The sequence below is a fragment of the Nomascus leucogenys genome, chromosome 19 (genome assembly GCF_006542625.1).
Source record: "Nomascus leucogenys isolate Asia chromosome 19, Asia_NLE_v1, whole genome shotgun sequence".
NCBI classification, from domain to species: Eukaryota; Metazoa; Chordata; class Mammalia; order Primates; family Hylobatidae; genus Nomascus; species Nomascus leucogenys.
Window position 1 is genome coordinate 50216159 of NC_044399.1, and position 16367 is coordinate 50232525.

General features: G+C 43.7%; 1 protein-coding gene across 5 annotated transcripts in view; it reads left to right on the forward strand.

Moving 5' to 3' along the window:
* Positions 1-2077: 2077 nt before the first annotated feature.
* FEZ2 (fasciculation and elongation protein zeta 2) overlaps positions 2078-16367 on the forward strand; it is a 47168-nt gene continuing 32878 nt past the window's right edge. For all 5 annotated transcript variants that reach the window (XR_004027097.1, XR_004027096.1, XM_030800645.1 and 2 more), the window contains exons 1-2: positions 2078-2405; positions 9835-9943. Coding sequence is in view for 3 of the 5 variants with exons in the window: in XM_030800645.1 (XP_030656505.1) it covers positions 2128-2405; positions 9835-9943 (387 nt within the window). In the remaining 2 variants the exon portion in view is untranslated. The remainder of the gene's footprint in view (positions 2406-9834; positions 9944-16367) is intronic.

Consider the following 16367-nt stretch of genomic DNA (forward strand, 5'->3'; position numbering starts at 1 on the left):
TGGACACACCATAACAGGTAAATGGAAATATGAGTCAAGAAAAATAAATGAATTTTATCTTAGCCATGTACATAATTTAGAGAGTCTGCATCAACTAGATAGTTTCCTCATAACTTTGTGGGTGTAGTCAAACACCTGGAGAAAAATAGCTCTTTGATACTTTGGAGCATCACTTTTGAGTAATGTTCAGATAGCCGAGTCAGAATGTTTTCTCATCAATCCAAAAGCTATTGTTCACTGTTGACTAATTAGTTCTAGCTCTGGGCTAACTGGGGATCAATATCCACTCCCTTTATGGTTTCAAAGGAAATAGGGAACAACATTTCCTTTAATTATCAACAGTATCTTAGGCTTAATCACAGAACTATTTTATTTGATATGGGACAAATCACTAAAGTAAAACACAACATTTATTGGACTAGTAAACAAGAAAATGTTGGTATTAACATGTATTCATGAAAATGTGTTTCCATGCTGCCAAGAGATGGACAAAGCATACTGGGAAAAATTTATTTTCTATTACTAACTTCACATTTATTTTTCAAACTATGAGCTCGTCTTTCATCACCTAACCAGCTCCACCTTCTAAGTGAAGTATTTGATCATGCCAGTCCAGAGATATCACTCTTCTCAACTCCTAAGCATTCATTGCCTCTACACATTCATACTTCCTTATGATAATATTTACTTTTTCCTCCCTTAAAAAAAATTTTTTTTGGCCAGGCACGGTGGCTCACGCCTGTAACCTAGCACTTTGGGAGGCCGAGACGGGCGGATCACGAGGTCAGGAGTTCGAGACCAGCCTGGCTATCACGGTGAAACCCCGTCTCTACTAAAAATACAAAAAATTAGCCAGGCGTGGTGGCAGGTGCCTGTAGTTCCAGCTACTCGGGAGGCTGAGGCAGGGGAATGGCGTGAACCCAGGAGGCGGAGGTTGCAGTGAGCCGAGATCGCGCCACTGCACTCCAGCCTGGGCGACACAGCGAGACTCTGTCTCAAAAAAAAAAAAAAAAAAAATTTTTTTTTTTTTTTGGACTGAGCCTAGCTCTGTCGCCCAGGCTGGAGTGCAGTGGCGCGATCTCGGCTCACTGCAACCTCTGACTTCCAGGTTCAAGGGATTCTCCTGCCTCAGCCTTCTGAGTAGCTGAGATTATAGGCGTGTGCCATCATGTTTGGCTAGATTTTGTATTTTTAGTAGAGACGGGGTTTTACCATGTTGGCCAGGCTGGTCTCGAACTCCTGACCTCAAGCGATCCGTCCACCTCGGCCTGCCAAAGTGCTGGGATTATAGGCGTGAGCCACCGCGCCAGGCCTACTCCAATTTTTTTGTATTGTAGTAAAATAAACATAAATTTACCATCTTAACCATCTGTATATGTATAGATCAGTGGCATTTGGCACATTAACAGTGTTGTGGAACCATCACCACCACCCATCTCCATAACTCTTTTCATCTTGCAAAACTGAACCGCCCAATCACAATTACTTTTTATGAGGCCTAAACAATTTCTTATTACTCTCATCACTCCGACATTGTAAGCCCTGTGTATGGGGCACCCATGTATTAGTTATAACATACACATAGGTTATCTACTATTAGGCATTGCTCTAAGTGCTTTGCAAATGTTAACTGGCATAATTATTTATCTTTGTATGTTCTGCAGGATCTAGCAGGTGCTTTGCACGTGAGAGCTAAAATATATGAGGAATGAATTTCAGTACCACTTAAACATTTCCCATTGACTCTGGCTGTTACTCTGGTTGGCAAGTTAGGAAAGGAGCAGGTAACTTGGGGAAAACGACTTTCGAGGCGTAATCTGATATTAGGTCGTAAGTTTAAAGAAGTCCTTTATTTTAGCCACATTTAGGCCAAGTTTCTAATAAGGGAAGCTAAGAGGGAAGTTATTCCTAAATGATAGAGAATATAGGAAGTGACTCAAGGCAGTTAAGGTCTTGGCTTTCTAGTAGCATCGCGTTCAACTCCAGGAAGACTCAGGCAACCGGGAGACCCAGAGCTGGGACAGCCTGGTAACTGTCCGCCGGGTAGCGAGCGGGGGCGGGGCTTCGGGCAGGGGCGGGGCCGGGCTGGGCCGGCCGGGGCGGGGCGCGCGACTGCTCCGGGCGGCGATGGCGGCGGACGGGGACTGGCAGGATTTCTATGAGTTCCAGGAGCCGGCCCGGAGCCTCCTGGACCAGGAGAACTGTAACGCGAGCCCCGAGCCCGGGGCGGGAGGGGGAGCGGGGGCGGGGGCCGGGGCGGGCGGGGGCGCCGACGGTTTCCCGGCCCTGGCCTGCAGCTTGGAGGAGAAGCTGAGCCTATGCTTCCGCCCCGCGGATCCGGGCGCCGAGCCCCCGAGGGCGGCCGTGCGGCCCATCACGGAGCGCAGCCTCCTGCAGGGGGACGAGTGAGTGCGGGCCCCGGCCGGGAGCGGGCGGGAGCCTTCCCTGCCCCTCGCCCGACCCGCCGGCCCTCCGGCCGCAGCTTCTCCCCGTGCCCTCCTTCCCCCTCCATGGACGCGGGATTCCCCGCCCTCTCGCCTCTCTCCTCGGGCCGTCGGCTTCGGCTAGCCCAGCAATTTAAATCCCCTGCCCCCCGCCGCCACGCGCCCTGAAAACCTCCGCCTCGGTCCCTCCCGTCCTTCTTCCTGCAAACCAAACCCTCGTTTGCTTTAGAGGGGAATCGCCCATGCAGAACCCGTAGTTAGAGACAGCACCTCCTGGGGCACGTGTGTCGCCATTCATTCACTCAAGTCGCATTTATTAAGCACCTGCTGAGTGCCAGGCGCTGCTTCGCACAGGGAACACCAAAACGACTGGGCACTGTCCCTCCCACTTAGGACACAACGTAGGATGGAAGATAGATTTGTAAACAAATATATGTATGAATGTAATTAGCGCTGCAATGGTTATATGTACCAAATGTGGGAGACTTAAAAGCGTGTGTCTTGGGGAGAGTCAGGAACGACTTTATAGAGAAATGTGCGAACGAGATCTGACTGATGAGTGGGAGTGTGCCTGGCAGGTGGAAAAAAGTCTATAGTTCTAGGTGGAGTATATTGCCTGTGCATAAGTACCAACGTGCGAGGCAGCATTTAGGGCACAGGAATCTGTGGGACCCACCCGAGAGCCCTGGTAGAGTGCGAGCCGCCACAGAGACGAAAACGAAGGGCCCTGCTTACTGATGGTAACGATCGCATGGTCTGGTGGGGAGACCAAGGCATACACAGGTAATATTAATAATTACGGAATCACCTAAGAGCAATGATAGGAGGTTCACGGGGATTTATCACAGCTGGGAGAGGGGAGGCGCAGAGTTCCTGAGGGCACTTTTTAAACCACCCTGAGCCGCAATTATAATTTGGTTAAGTAAGAGTTGTAATTAGGTACCATGGTTTTACCCCCAAAAGATGGTAAATAGGAATGGTGAGAGTAGGGACTTGAGCATGTTGTGTATATAGCGGGGAGAGGAGCCTCTCGAGAGGCTGAAGGTAAAATGAGCGGAATAAGATTGGGCGCGGTGGCTCACACCTGTGATCCCAGCACTTTGGGAGGCTGTGGTGGGAGGATGGCTTGCCTCCAGCAGTTCGAGACCAGACTGGGCAATATCGTGAAACCTGGTCTTTACAAAAAAATTTAAAAAATTAGTGAAGTCCGGTGGCGCATGCCTGTGGTCCCACGGACCCAGCTGCTCAGCAGGCTGAGATGGCAGGATGGCTTGAGTCCGGGAGGCGAAGGTTGCAGTGAGCCAACAACGCACAACTGCACTCCAGCCTGGGTGACAGAGCGAGACTTTGTCTCAAAAATGAGGACATGGGAAGGAATGGATTTTTAGAGCATTGATGGGATGGAGAGACTCTTAAGAGGTTAGGGAAGAATTTTTGAGAGACAGGGCAGTAGTCAAGGGCACGGAAAGGGGTTTCCAGCCTGGTTGTCTCCTTTCCTTTGTGAAACAAACAGATTTATCAGGAATAAGGTAGGAAGCTTGAAAAGACAGCTTTGGGAGTGGGGCCTGTAAACATGGGTGAGCAGTGGTGCAGGCCCACCTGTGTTTGGAGACCATCTCCTTTTATTGGTTCCTCTGTACAGTGTTCTGCCCAGGTGTAGAGAAGGGAAACATTTCTAATTGGATTTTATACACACATGCATGCAGTCAGTAGCAAAAGATGACATTTTTGGAAGCCTGTTCCCAAAGAGAAGATAATTTTATGTATATGTAGATTTAGATACTCTGAATCACTAAACCCAGGACACATTCTGGATTTAAAAATTAGTGTAGATTTATTATGTATTTGGGTTTATCAAGAGTAGCTGACTTAAATCAATTAGAGGATTGTACGTAGATCGTTAAGAGTCTTTGTTTCACTTAGACGTCAGGAAAGTAGGTTATTTTAGCCTTTGCTTAAAAATATTTTGTTGCTCTTGTTAATGGTATTTAATAGATGATATGATGGTAGTAATGCATGTCTCTTGACTTGGGAATGCATATGAAATCTGTTTTTTTTTTCGGGAGTTGGGAGCTGGTTGTCACTGGCATTGTCCCTTTTATATTACAAAAACATACTCACCATTGCTTGCTCCCTTTCCCTAGATATAATTGATAATTGTTTTACTCAGATATTGCTGTGCTTTAGGTCAAGGGGTCCCCAACCCCTGGTCCATAGACCGGTACTGGAACTGGGCCACACAACAGGAGGTGAGTGGCTGAGTGAGTGACCAAAACTTCATCTGTATTTACAGCTCCTCCCCATTGCTTGCATTACTACCTAAGCCACCTCCTGTCAGATCAGCCACGGCATTAGATTCTCATAGGAGCTGAACCCCATTGTGAACTGCAGAAGTGAGGGTTCTAGTTTGTAAACACCTTATGAGAATCTAATGCATGATGGTCTGTCACTATCTCCCCTCTCCCCCAGAGAGGACCATCTAGTTGCAAGAAAACAAGCTCAGGGCTCCCACTGATTCTACATTATGATGAGTTGTATAATTATTTCATTATATATGACAACGTAATAATAATAGAAATAAAGTACACCATAAATGTAATGTGCTCGAATCAACCCAAAACCCTCCCGCACCCCTGGCACTTTAACTTCTCTGAGCCTCAGCTTTTGTTTTGGTTAAATATGGATTGTATTTACCTACTGAGGTTTTACTTATAAGAGTATTGTGCAGGATTCAGTGTTGGCAGGACTTTGACCTCCTTGCAAAAGAGCTGTCCTGACCGTTGTTTACGACTGGTTGTAATACTTTATGATAAAGATGAAGGCAGTTCATATGTCTTGACTGCAGAATTCTAGAAATCTTTCACTAGAGTTGCCTCTGTGTCCTTCCAGCTACCATTGTTTTGACCTTGGTGGAGACTGTTAGTTGGCTTTCATTTTCTTGGAAGATCAAACTCACTGACAGGCACTTCTAAGTGAAGTATTCCATCCCATTTGCCTTTTTCTTATAGCCTTGTTTAAGAAGGAGCAAATAAGCAGACAAAGCAAACTCCTCAAATTCTGGACTGTCTTCACCTGCTAGTGTATCCTCCTTAAGTGCCTGACCAGGATTAGGTCTATAGTCAGTGATATGGTTTGGCTGTGTCCCCACCCAAATCTCAACTTGAATTGTATCTCCCAGAATTCCCACGTGTTGTGGGAGGGATCCAGGGGGAGGTAATTGAATCATGGGGGCTGGTCTTTCCTGTGCTATTCTCATGATAGTGAATACGTCTTACAAGATCTGATGGGCTTATCAGGGGTTTCCACTTTTGCTCCTTCCTCATTTTCCCTTGCTGCCACCATGCAAGAAGCGCCTTTCGCTTCCTGCCATGATTCTGAGGCCTTCCCAGCCATGTGGAACTAAGTCCAATTAAACCTCGTTTTCTTCCCAGTCTTGGGTATGTCTTTATCAGCTGTGTGAAAATAACCTATAGTAAATTGGTACCAGTAGAGTGGGGCGTTGCTGAAAAGATACCTGAAAATGTGGAAATGACTTTGGAACTGGGTAACAGGTAGAGATTGGAATAGTTTGAAAGGCTCAGAAGACAGGAAAATGTGGGAAAGTTTGGAACTTCCTAGAGACTTGTTGAATGGCTTTCCCAAAATGCTGACAGCAATATGGACAATAAAATCCAGGCTGAGGTGGTCTCAGATGGAGATGAGGAAGTTGTTGGGAACTGGAGCAAAGATGACCCTTGTTATGTTTTAGCAAAGAGAACTGGTGGCATTCTGCCCCGGCCGTAGAGATTTGTGGAACTTTGAACTTGAGGGAGATGAGTTAGGGTATCTGGCAGAGAAAATTTCTAAGCAGTAAAGCATTCAAGAGGTAACTTGGGTGCTATTAAAGGTATTCAGTTTTATAAGGGAAGCAGAGCATAATAAAAGTTTGGAAAATTTGCAGCCTGACTATGCGATAGAAAAAAAAAAACCCATTTTCTGGGAAGAAATTCAAGCTAGCTGCAGAAATTTGCATAAGTAGCAAGGAGCCTAATGTTAATCCCCACAACCATGGGGAAAATGTCTCCAGGCCGTGTCAGAGACCTTCATGGCAGCTCCTCCCGTCACAGGCCTGGAGGCCCAAAAAGGAACAAGTTGTTTTGTGAGCTGGGCCTAGGGTCTGCCTGCTGTGTGTGGCCTAGGGACTTGGTGCCCTGTGTCCCAGCTGCTCCAGCTGTGGCTGAAAGGGGCCAAAGTACAGCTCAGGCTGTGGCTTCAGAGGGTGCAAGCCTTGGCAGCTTCCATGTGGCGTTGAGCCCGCAGGTGCACAGAAGTCAAGAATTGAGGTTTGGGAACCTCCTCCTAGATTCAGAAGATGTATGGAAATGCCTGGATGCCCAGGCAAAAGTTTGTTGCAGGGGCAGGGCCGTCATGGAGAACCTGTGCTAGGGCAGTGTGGAAGGGAAATGTGGGGTTGGAGCCCCCACACAGAGTCCCTACTGGGGCACTGCCTAGTGGAGCTGTGAGAAGAGGGCCACTGTCCTTCAGACCTCAGAATGGTAGATCCACCTACAGCTTGCACCATGCGCCTGGAAAAGCCACAGACTCTCAACACTAGCTTGTGAAAGCAGCGGGGAGGGAGGCTATACCCTGCAAAGCTACAGGGGCAGAATTGTCTAAGACCATGGGAACCTACCTTTTGCATCAGCGTGACCTGGAGTCAAAGGAGATCATTTTGGAACTTTAAATTTTGACTGCCACTCTGGATTTCGGACTTGCATGGGCCCTGTAACCCCTTTGTTTTGGCCAATTTCTCCCATTTGGAACAGCCGTATTTACCCAATACCTGTACCTGCATTGTATCTAGGAAGTAACTAGCTTGCTTTTGATTTTACAGGCTTATTGATGCAAGGGGCTTGTCTCAGATGAGACTTTGACTGTAGACTTTTGGGTTAATGCTGAAATGAGTTAAGACTTTGGGGGACTGTTGGGAGGGCATAACTGGTTTTGAAATGTGAGGACATGAGATTTGGAGGGGCCAGGGGCAGAATGATATGGTTTGGCTGTGTCCTCACCCAAATCTCAACTTGAATTGTATCTTCCAGAATTCCCACATGTTGTGGGAGGAACCCAGGGGGAGGTAATTGAATCATGGGGGCTGGTCTTTCCTGAGCTCTTTTCGTGATAGTGAGTAAGTCTCACGAGATCCGATGGGTTTATCAGGGGTTCCTGCTTTTGCATCTTCCTCATTTTCTCTTGCTGCCACCATGTAAGAAGTGCCTTTTGTCTCCCACCATGATTCTGAGGCCTCCTCAGCCATGTGGAACTGTAAGTCCAATTAAACCTCTTTTTCTTCCCAGTCTTGGGTATGTCTTTATCAGCTGCATGAAAATGGACTATACAGTCAGTTATTCAGTGTTTGAAAATTTCTTATCCAGGAAGGTATGAGCCAGAAACCCAGCAAGTTTAGCAGTCCACAGACATTGCCTCCAATTCTACTTCATTGGCATTAGAGGAGATATTCCAACAGAGAGGAGAATAGGAATGGACTGTGCATATGGGAGCTTTGCTGGGTAGATGAGTTCTCTAGAGCTTTTTGGGTTCACATTTTTATTAAGGCTAATTTTATTTATATATTTTTAGAGACAGGGTCTTGCTCTGTCACCCAGGCTGGAGTACAGTGGTGCCATCATAGCTCAGTACAGCCTTGAGCTCCTGAGCTTAAGCAGTCGTCCTGCCTTACCCTCCAAAAGTAGCTGGGACTGTGGCACATGCCATGGGCCTGGCCAATTAAATTTTTTTTTTTTTTTGTAGAGATATGGGTCTCCCTTTTGTTGCCCAGGCTGGTCTTGAACTCCTGGCTTCAAGCAACCCTCCCATTTTGGCTTCCCAAAGTGCTGGGATTACAGGCATGAGCCACCAGGCCCATCCCTAATGTGCATTTTAAAGCCAAACATCATTTGGGATGTTATACTTTTAGCCGTTGCAGTCCTATTGCTGCTTTTTAGCGCCCAATCCCTGTTTGTTAACTATGTTATGTCTGTATTTTAAAATTTTCATTCTTGGGCTTAATGCCTAGATGATGGGTTGATAGGTGCAGCAAATCACCATGGCATGTTTGCCTATGTAACAAACCTGCACATCCTGCACATGTACCCCGGAACTTAAAAAAAAAATTCATTCTTATGTTTATGCCCCAGCCAGGATTGTTTTTGTATCCTAGTGTCTTACACTTGGAAAGAAAGGCTATTGCTTATTCACAATTAGATACCTAATAAACATTTTAGGGTGTTTTTTCTACATGACATCTTTGTGTATACCTCTAGCTAGTAAGTAGCTCATATGTTTAGTGTTTGACTTTACGTATCCCAATTAGATTTCAAGTCACTTGTATCTCTGAACTTTAGTTTTTCATAAAACATCGTGTTTTATTGTGCTGATTATTACTTTGGTATTGAAACCTGAATTTTGGTCATGAAATTTGAGTTTAGTGTTCTTATCTGGTCTGGTTTGGGACTCTCTTCAATACAGCTCATTTGAATTAATGCTTAGAGTAATGGAGCTGGAAGGAGTGTCTGCTTCTTGTCCAGGTCTCTCATTTATAGAAGGGCAGAGGATACCTAGGGAGGTTAAGGGGCTTGGCCAATGACTCGTTGTTTGAAGAAGGGTGGAGATGAGAGTTTGTTTCCCTAGTCTCAGTCAAATGCCCTTTCCATTTTACCCTTTTGCCTCCCTGTAATGCTGTTGGGTAATAAGGTCAGGTAACTGCATTGGATAGAGCCTGTGTGCGTTTTATTGTGAACTCCCTCTCTTTCTCCTTTTCGTTGTATCTTTATTACAAATTAGATTAAATCCTGTTCCCACATTGAGAGCGAATTCTTTCTCCAGAAAGGATAACAAACCTTTTGTTTGAGAGAGATTTTTCACTTTTTGAAATGGTCTGTGTGTTTGAAGTTACAGAAGAAAAATAAGTGTAATGCACAGTTGTATTTATTACTCATGTGACCCTGGAAATATTTCTTACCTGCCCTGTGTTTCAGTTTCTTCATCTGTGAAATGATAATAGTGGTTCCCCCTTCTAATGTTGTTTTTGAAGATTATATGAGTTAATACATGTAAATTGCTTAGAACAGTGCCTAGCACCTAATACAATGGAAGTGTTGCCTATTGCCTATTGGGAGTTTTCTGTACGCCTTCACCTTCCCTTAGGACTTCTTGTCAGCCCAGTTATGTGATTTTTCACCTAGTTTTTCTTTAGGAGACTCTACTTTGTTGATGTTTTTCTGAGAAACAATGTGCTTTCTGTTTTTCTCTGTTTTCTTTGACATTTGCTGTTCATCTTTCACTGAATATTTGTTTAAGAAAGACATACAGAATGTTAATTTTCATTGATTGTAGCTTTCTTCTTTTTAAGGATTTGGAATGCCCTGACAGATAATTATGGGAATGTGATGCCTGTAGACTGGAAGTCGTCGCATACTAGGACCTTGCACTTGCTTACTCTGAACCTCTCAGAACAAGGGGTAAGTTAGGAATTGAACCAATAGTGTTTGAATAACTGATGCTGATAATAGAACTGAAACAGTAGCATTTCTGCTTAACACAGATTCATTGACCTGCCTCTCATTTCTGAAACTTTAGCAGTTGGGGTGGCTCTGTCTTGCTGTCTTGGCTCTAGGGCCATCACCTTGCTGGCACGTTCCTCCAGTTCTTCTCCAGCACACTCACTTTTGTATGTGTAGCTAAATTTCCATCACAATTTTGTTTTTGAGATGGAGTCTCACTCTGTCGCCCAGGCTGTATAGTACAGTGGCTTACTGCAACCTCTGCCTCCCGGGTTCAAGCGATTCTCCCACCTCAAACTCTCAAGTAGCTGGGATTACAGGCATGAGCCACCATACCCGGCTAATTTTTGTATTTTCAGTAGAGACAGGGTTTCACCATGTTGGCTACGGTGGTCTCGAACACTTGACCTCAGGTGATTCACCTCGGCCTCCCAAAGTGCTAGGATTACAGGCGTGAGCCGCTGCGCCTGGCAGTGATGATGCACTGAAACACTCAGTAAAATTTTGATGCACTAAAGCACTCAGTAAAAATGCTAGCCTTTGGTTTAATATACTGAGGGTATTGGAATCTCAACATGGAGTTAACTTTTTAATGAGTGTAGTGCCCTGCTAGACATGAAATGTTGTCAGGAGACTATGTATTCCTGTGAATAGTGGAGAACCTTTAAAAGATATTTTAGTTCTTGGCTTTTAAAATACGGTCTTGGCTAACTTATCTTTCTTGGGGGCTCCTGTGTACGTCCTGGTATTGTAAAGTGAAGATGCCTTGACTAAGAAGTGTGAGCACGAGTGATGGGACAGGTAGGGAGGCAGAAAAGGGTTGAGAATTACCTGAAATGGAAAATCACAGTGTTAAGCTTGTTTAAATCTGATGAGAAACGTAGCCAAATTATCTAAGTTTCAGGGCCAGGCTGTTTAAGTTCCTTATCAAATAATAATGTAAACTCATGCCAGATCTTCTTGCATGCTCTATATTTCATTAAATGTAATTATGTGATTATTGGGAGTGTAGTGCAGTAGGCCTGTCAGTATTTTAAATAGTATTGTTAATGTTTTGTTAAAAGGATTTTCTTACATATGTGATCAGAAAAGCCTACTGTTATTATTTTCTAGTAAAATGTAGAATTCTGGCTATATTTCCCAGTATTCAGTAGCTATGGAAATCTTCCTGACTGTGCCAGTCATTAATCCCATTAAGCTTTGTAGACTGACTTGGCATACATTTAATGAAAAGGAGCAAAATGAGGGATCTTTTGCTCTGTCTTATGTTTACTTAAGTCCTGGCTATCATTTTGGGCTTAGTTCAAGTTTCCCTTCCTGTCTGAAGCTTCCTATTACTGTTTTAGCCTTTGCTGATCTCATGGAATTATACAATTTTAGAATTGGAAGGGGCTTTAAAGGACACTTAATCCAGCCTCTCACTTGGGGGGAATCCCCACCTCCAGCATCTTGACAGATGGTCATTTAGCCATGGCCTAAATCCCTGCATGGAAGGAAAACACACTCCCCTCTGGGGGAACTGATGGCACTTGTGGGGTTGTGAACTTGTTATCTGTGCCACGGGGTTTAGCTTTGCTGTCTCATGGGTGCTAGTCCCCAGATCACTTTGTCCCTGTCTCTAAAATTACCACTGCCTTCTCTTGTTAATCGTATGTTTCTGGGTCTGTCACTAGATTGTGACTTCCCAGCGGGTATTTATATTTGTCTTTATAGTAACTACACTGTTCCTGGCACATAGTAAGTATGAAGGTACCTGTTTATTGAGTGAATAAGTGAATAGCCTTGTCGGTGAAACTGTAGGGCCAGAGATGGTGATAGAAAGGTTTTAAAAAAATATTTTCTATATTATTTAAAATCATGCAGAATGCACTGAAACCAGTCCATGGGTACTACTTTTTTGACATATTAAAAAATAGCATAGAAGAGCTTTCATTCATAGTTTCAAAGACAGGCCCATTAGCAGCATGAATGAGACATTTTAGTCCAATTTCGTTGACTAAATGTACAGTGGGCCCACCGTATTCTCTGGTTTCACATCTGCTGCTTTAGCCAACTGCGGTGGCTCACGCTTGTAATCCCAGCACTTTGGGAGGCCGAGGCGGGCGGATCACGAGGTCAGGAGATCGAGACCACGGTGAAACCCTGTCTCTACTAAAAAATACAAAAAATTAGCCGGGCGTGGTGGCGGGCGCATGTAGTCCCAGCTACTGGGAGAGGCTGAGGCAGGAGAATGGCGTGAACCCGGGAGGTGGAGCTTGCAGTGAGCCGAGATTGAGCCACTGCACTCCAGCCTGGGCGACAGAGCGAGACTCCGTCTCAAAAAAAAAAAAAAAAAAAAAAAAAAACTTGAAAAAAAAAAACTCACAATACAATAACAACACAATTAAAAATAATGACAATAAAAAACCGATACAATGTAACAACTATAAACCATTTACCTTGTGTTAGGTATTATAAGTAATTTACATATAATTTAAAGCTTACAGGAGGATGTTCACAGGTTATATGCAAATACTACCCCATTTTATATAAGGGACTTGAGCATCTGCAGATTTTGCTATTGGGGTGTCCAGGAACCAATTTCCCATGGATACTGAGGGACTGCTGTATATCTTGTATTGTTCTTAGATTGCATCTTGGGAAGTCGCTCCCTTTTGCTGCCTTTTGAATGTTATTTTCAATGCCAGGGTAAGGATATATAGCCAAGGTAGTGATTAGTAATGCTAGTACTGACATTAAAAAGCTTTACCTGGCCGGGCGTGGTGGCTCATGCCTGTAATCCCAGCACTTTGGGAGGCCGAGGTGGATGGATCACCTAAGGTCAGGAGTTTGAGACCAGCCTTACCAACACGGCGAAACCCCGTCTCTACTAAAAATACAAAATTAGCTGGGCGTGGTGGTGCATGCCTGTAATTCCAGACACTTGGGAGGCTGAGGCAGGAGAATTGCTTGAACCTGGGAGGCAGAGGTTGCAGTGTGCCGAGATCGTGCCACTGCACTCCAGCCTGGGTGACAGAGCGAGACTCTGTCTCAAAAAAAAAAAAAACCAAAAAAAAACCCAGCCTTACCTGGAAAAACTCAGCAGATGAAAGTGAACACGTGATCATTCACCTATCATCTCTCTGTTGTGACACGACTATTCTGGTGATGAATAGAATTGAAATTAGAACTCTTGTTTCTCAGGGAGGATTAGCACACACTGAGGTTCTGAAAAACAAATGGGCAATAAGGACTATGTAAGAAGCCACCACGTCATTCTATTACATGGTATATAATTAAACTTTTTTTTTAACCTGGCAAAGTTACTGTATTTACTGTTGTCACCTGGTGCTCTATTCGTGCCATGACTAAGCTATGTAAAATTTCCCTTTTGAAAGCGTTCTTTAGATTATTTTATTTATAAAACAAAGTCTATAGAAATTTTTTTTTTGACAAAAGAAGAATGTTTTTTGCATTAAAAAGAAAAACATTCAGGAAAACCAGTTTGCTAGATTGCAGTTTTAAATTTTTCTTTGATTGAAGATTAAGATGGCACACTTCTAAATTTGATAGGTCTTTTTTAGAGTAAGGCAACTGATATCTTTCAAATTCTTAACGTGGGCACATTTTTTCCATTTGATGTGTCTTCAGTTTTATACAGGGAAACAGTGCCACCAGGTCTGTATCTAACCCTGGCATTGGAAGGAGTGATGTGAATGCTTGGCAAAGAGAAGGCACATTTATGCCGAAGGGAGGAGTGAATAATGATACCCATGACAGCCAGGGCTAGTTTGCAAAGCCTGAAAGATATTCTAGCTCTTAGCATATGCCATCTCTGTGGGGAATGGACTTGGACTCCAGAGAGAGGTCTCTCTGGAAAGATGATCTGGGATCATTTCTGTTGTCATGGAAATTTATTATAATAGTTTACTGTTATTACTCATGTGTTTTGGCCATAACCCTATTCTAAATCTGGTGCCATTCTTGAATATACTTATATGATAGAATGCTTCTCATTCATTTCAGCTTAAGAACATCTTCTGTGCTGTATTTCTCCTTCCATTTGCATTTCTTTCAGGACAGGGACTTTAGTATGCGTCTTTATACCTTTAAGAGTAGAAATAAGAAAAAGATAATAATGTCTTCCATAGAAGCAATTTGATTGATTGATTGATTGATTGATTGATTGAGAGAGTGTCTCCCTCTGTTGCCCAGGCTGGAGTACAGTGGCGCCATCATAGCTTACTGCAGCTTCCAACTCCTGGGCTTAAGCTATCTTCCTGCTCCAGCCTCCTGAGTAGCTAGGACTACACACGAGCACTGCCATGCCTGGCTAATTTTAAGAAAATATATTTCTGTAGAGATGAGGTCTTCCTGTGTTGCTCAGGGTGGTCTTGATTTCCTGACCTCAGGAGATCCTCCCACCTTGGCCTCCCAAAGTGTTGGGATTACAGGTGTGAGCCATGGCAACCTGGGCTTCCTTAGGAGTAATTTTTTTTTTTTTTTTTTTTGAGACATGGTCTGGCTCTGTTGTCCAGGCTGGAGTGCAGTGGCGCCATCTTGGCTCACTGCAACCTCCACCTCCTGGGCTCAAGTGATCCTCCCACCTCAGCCTCCTGAATAGCTGGGACTACAAGTATGTGCCATCATGCCCGGCTAATTTTTTGTAGAGATGGGGTTTCACCATGTTTCCCAGGCTGTTCTCAAATGCCTGAGCTCAAGCAATCCACCTGCCTTAGCCTCCCAAAGTGCTGGGATTACAGGCATGAGCCACTGTCCCCACCCCGGATTAATTTTAAAATTAAAACTTTTAGTATTTATAAGCCAGAAGGGGAAAAATAAAACAAAATCATGGTCCTCAAGCTGCAACATAGGAAGAGTGACTGGGAAGGGGGTGTGAAGTGTTGGAAGTGTAAGGATCGAAGAAGCTAATCGGTAGGTCTACTCCATGGTATCAACACGCCTTTGTGATCACAGTGTGCCACATTTTCATCTTCCACAATATTGAAATCATACATCCCCTCTCATCAAGAGCCTAGTCTCTTGATCTTTCTCCTTCTTTAAAAAATTAAATTATTAAAGGAACAGCTGTCATAGTTTAAAAAGTAAATTAGAATTATAGGACTTAAATGAAAAGGCAGTCTGTGCTCCACTTACCTCATCCTTGATTTCTCCTTACCAGAGGTGACCACTTTAAATGATATTAGCTATTTCTTTTAGCAGATAACATGCTCATGCCATTTTACTTGATATTATTTTCTCAATTTTAGAAATTTTATTTATTTATTTTCTACCCAGAGGGTGAAGGTTTAGCTCTCTTACTGTCCTTTGCCAATCCCTGACACCATACCCTCCCAAAAACTTCCCTTTCTCTGTCTTCCCAATATAATTACATAACATCTGGGGTTGAATTAATCTTCATCATTTATATTTACTATTTTAATGTGCACAGTTGACCCATTTTGATATATTATGTTTACATTTTCTCTTTTTCTACTTACGTTTTTCCTTAGGATACTACCTGCCTTTTTGTGGTTTATTTAGTTTATAATTAGCTGACCAGTTCAGCCTCAATAGAGCCGTAGAACTCATTTTAGTAAATGGACTGCACTAGGTAATCTATCTAGTCCTTCTGCTCTCCCTCCCCACTCACCTCTCCCTCTTCTCCATGCTCTCTGCGGTAACAATTCTAATCTGAATGTTACTCTCTAGTGTAGCTTTACAGTCATCATTCTGGGATTTTCACTTTACTATCATTATGAGAATTCTTTTTGTCACTTGTTATTAGACCACACGTCTTTTTTCTTTTTCATTTTCCTCCTGGTAGCTTTTTGAGAAAGGTATGAGAGGTAAATTTTTTCAGAACTTGTATGTCTGAAAATGTCTTTATCCTAAGCCCCTGCCTACTTGTTTTAGCTGGATATAGGATTCTAGGAGGAAATTTCTCCAAACATGGAAGTTACATTGATTATTTTCTAGCATCTATTGTTGCTATTGAGAATTCACATGACATTTTGATTCCTGATCCTTTTAATGTGATGTGCTTTTTTTTTTTTTTTTTCCAACTCCCTGGAAGCTTTTAGATTCTCCTTTTTTCCACACAGTGTTCTGAGTTCGTGATGCTGTGTTGAAGGCCATGGCCAGGTCTTTGCTAGGCTGATGGTGCAGTAAGAAATAAAATGAGAAGGGATGTCGTCACTGTGCAGGAGCCTGGAGTTGCACTATAGGGTTGTAGGTGGACCCTGCAGTGTTGATGGGGCCCTTCTCCCAGCCTCATGTTGGAAAGTCAGCATGCCAGTGCTTCTTCCCTTGGCCCTTCTCACGTTTCTTACTGTGTAGGCTGTGTTCACCTGCAAACTTCAGATGGCTCATGTTATGAAGAACTAGGGAAGCAGTAGGGACC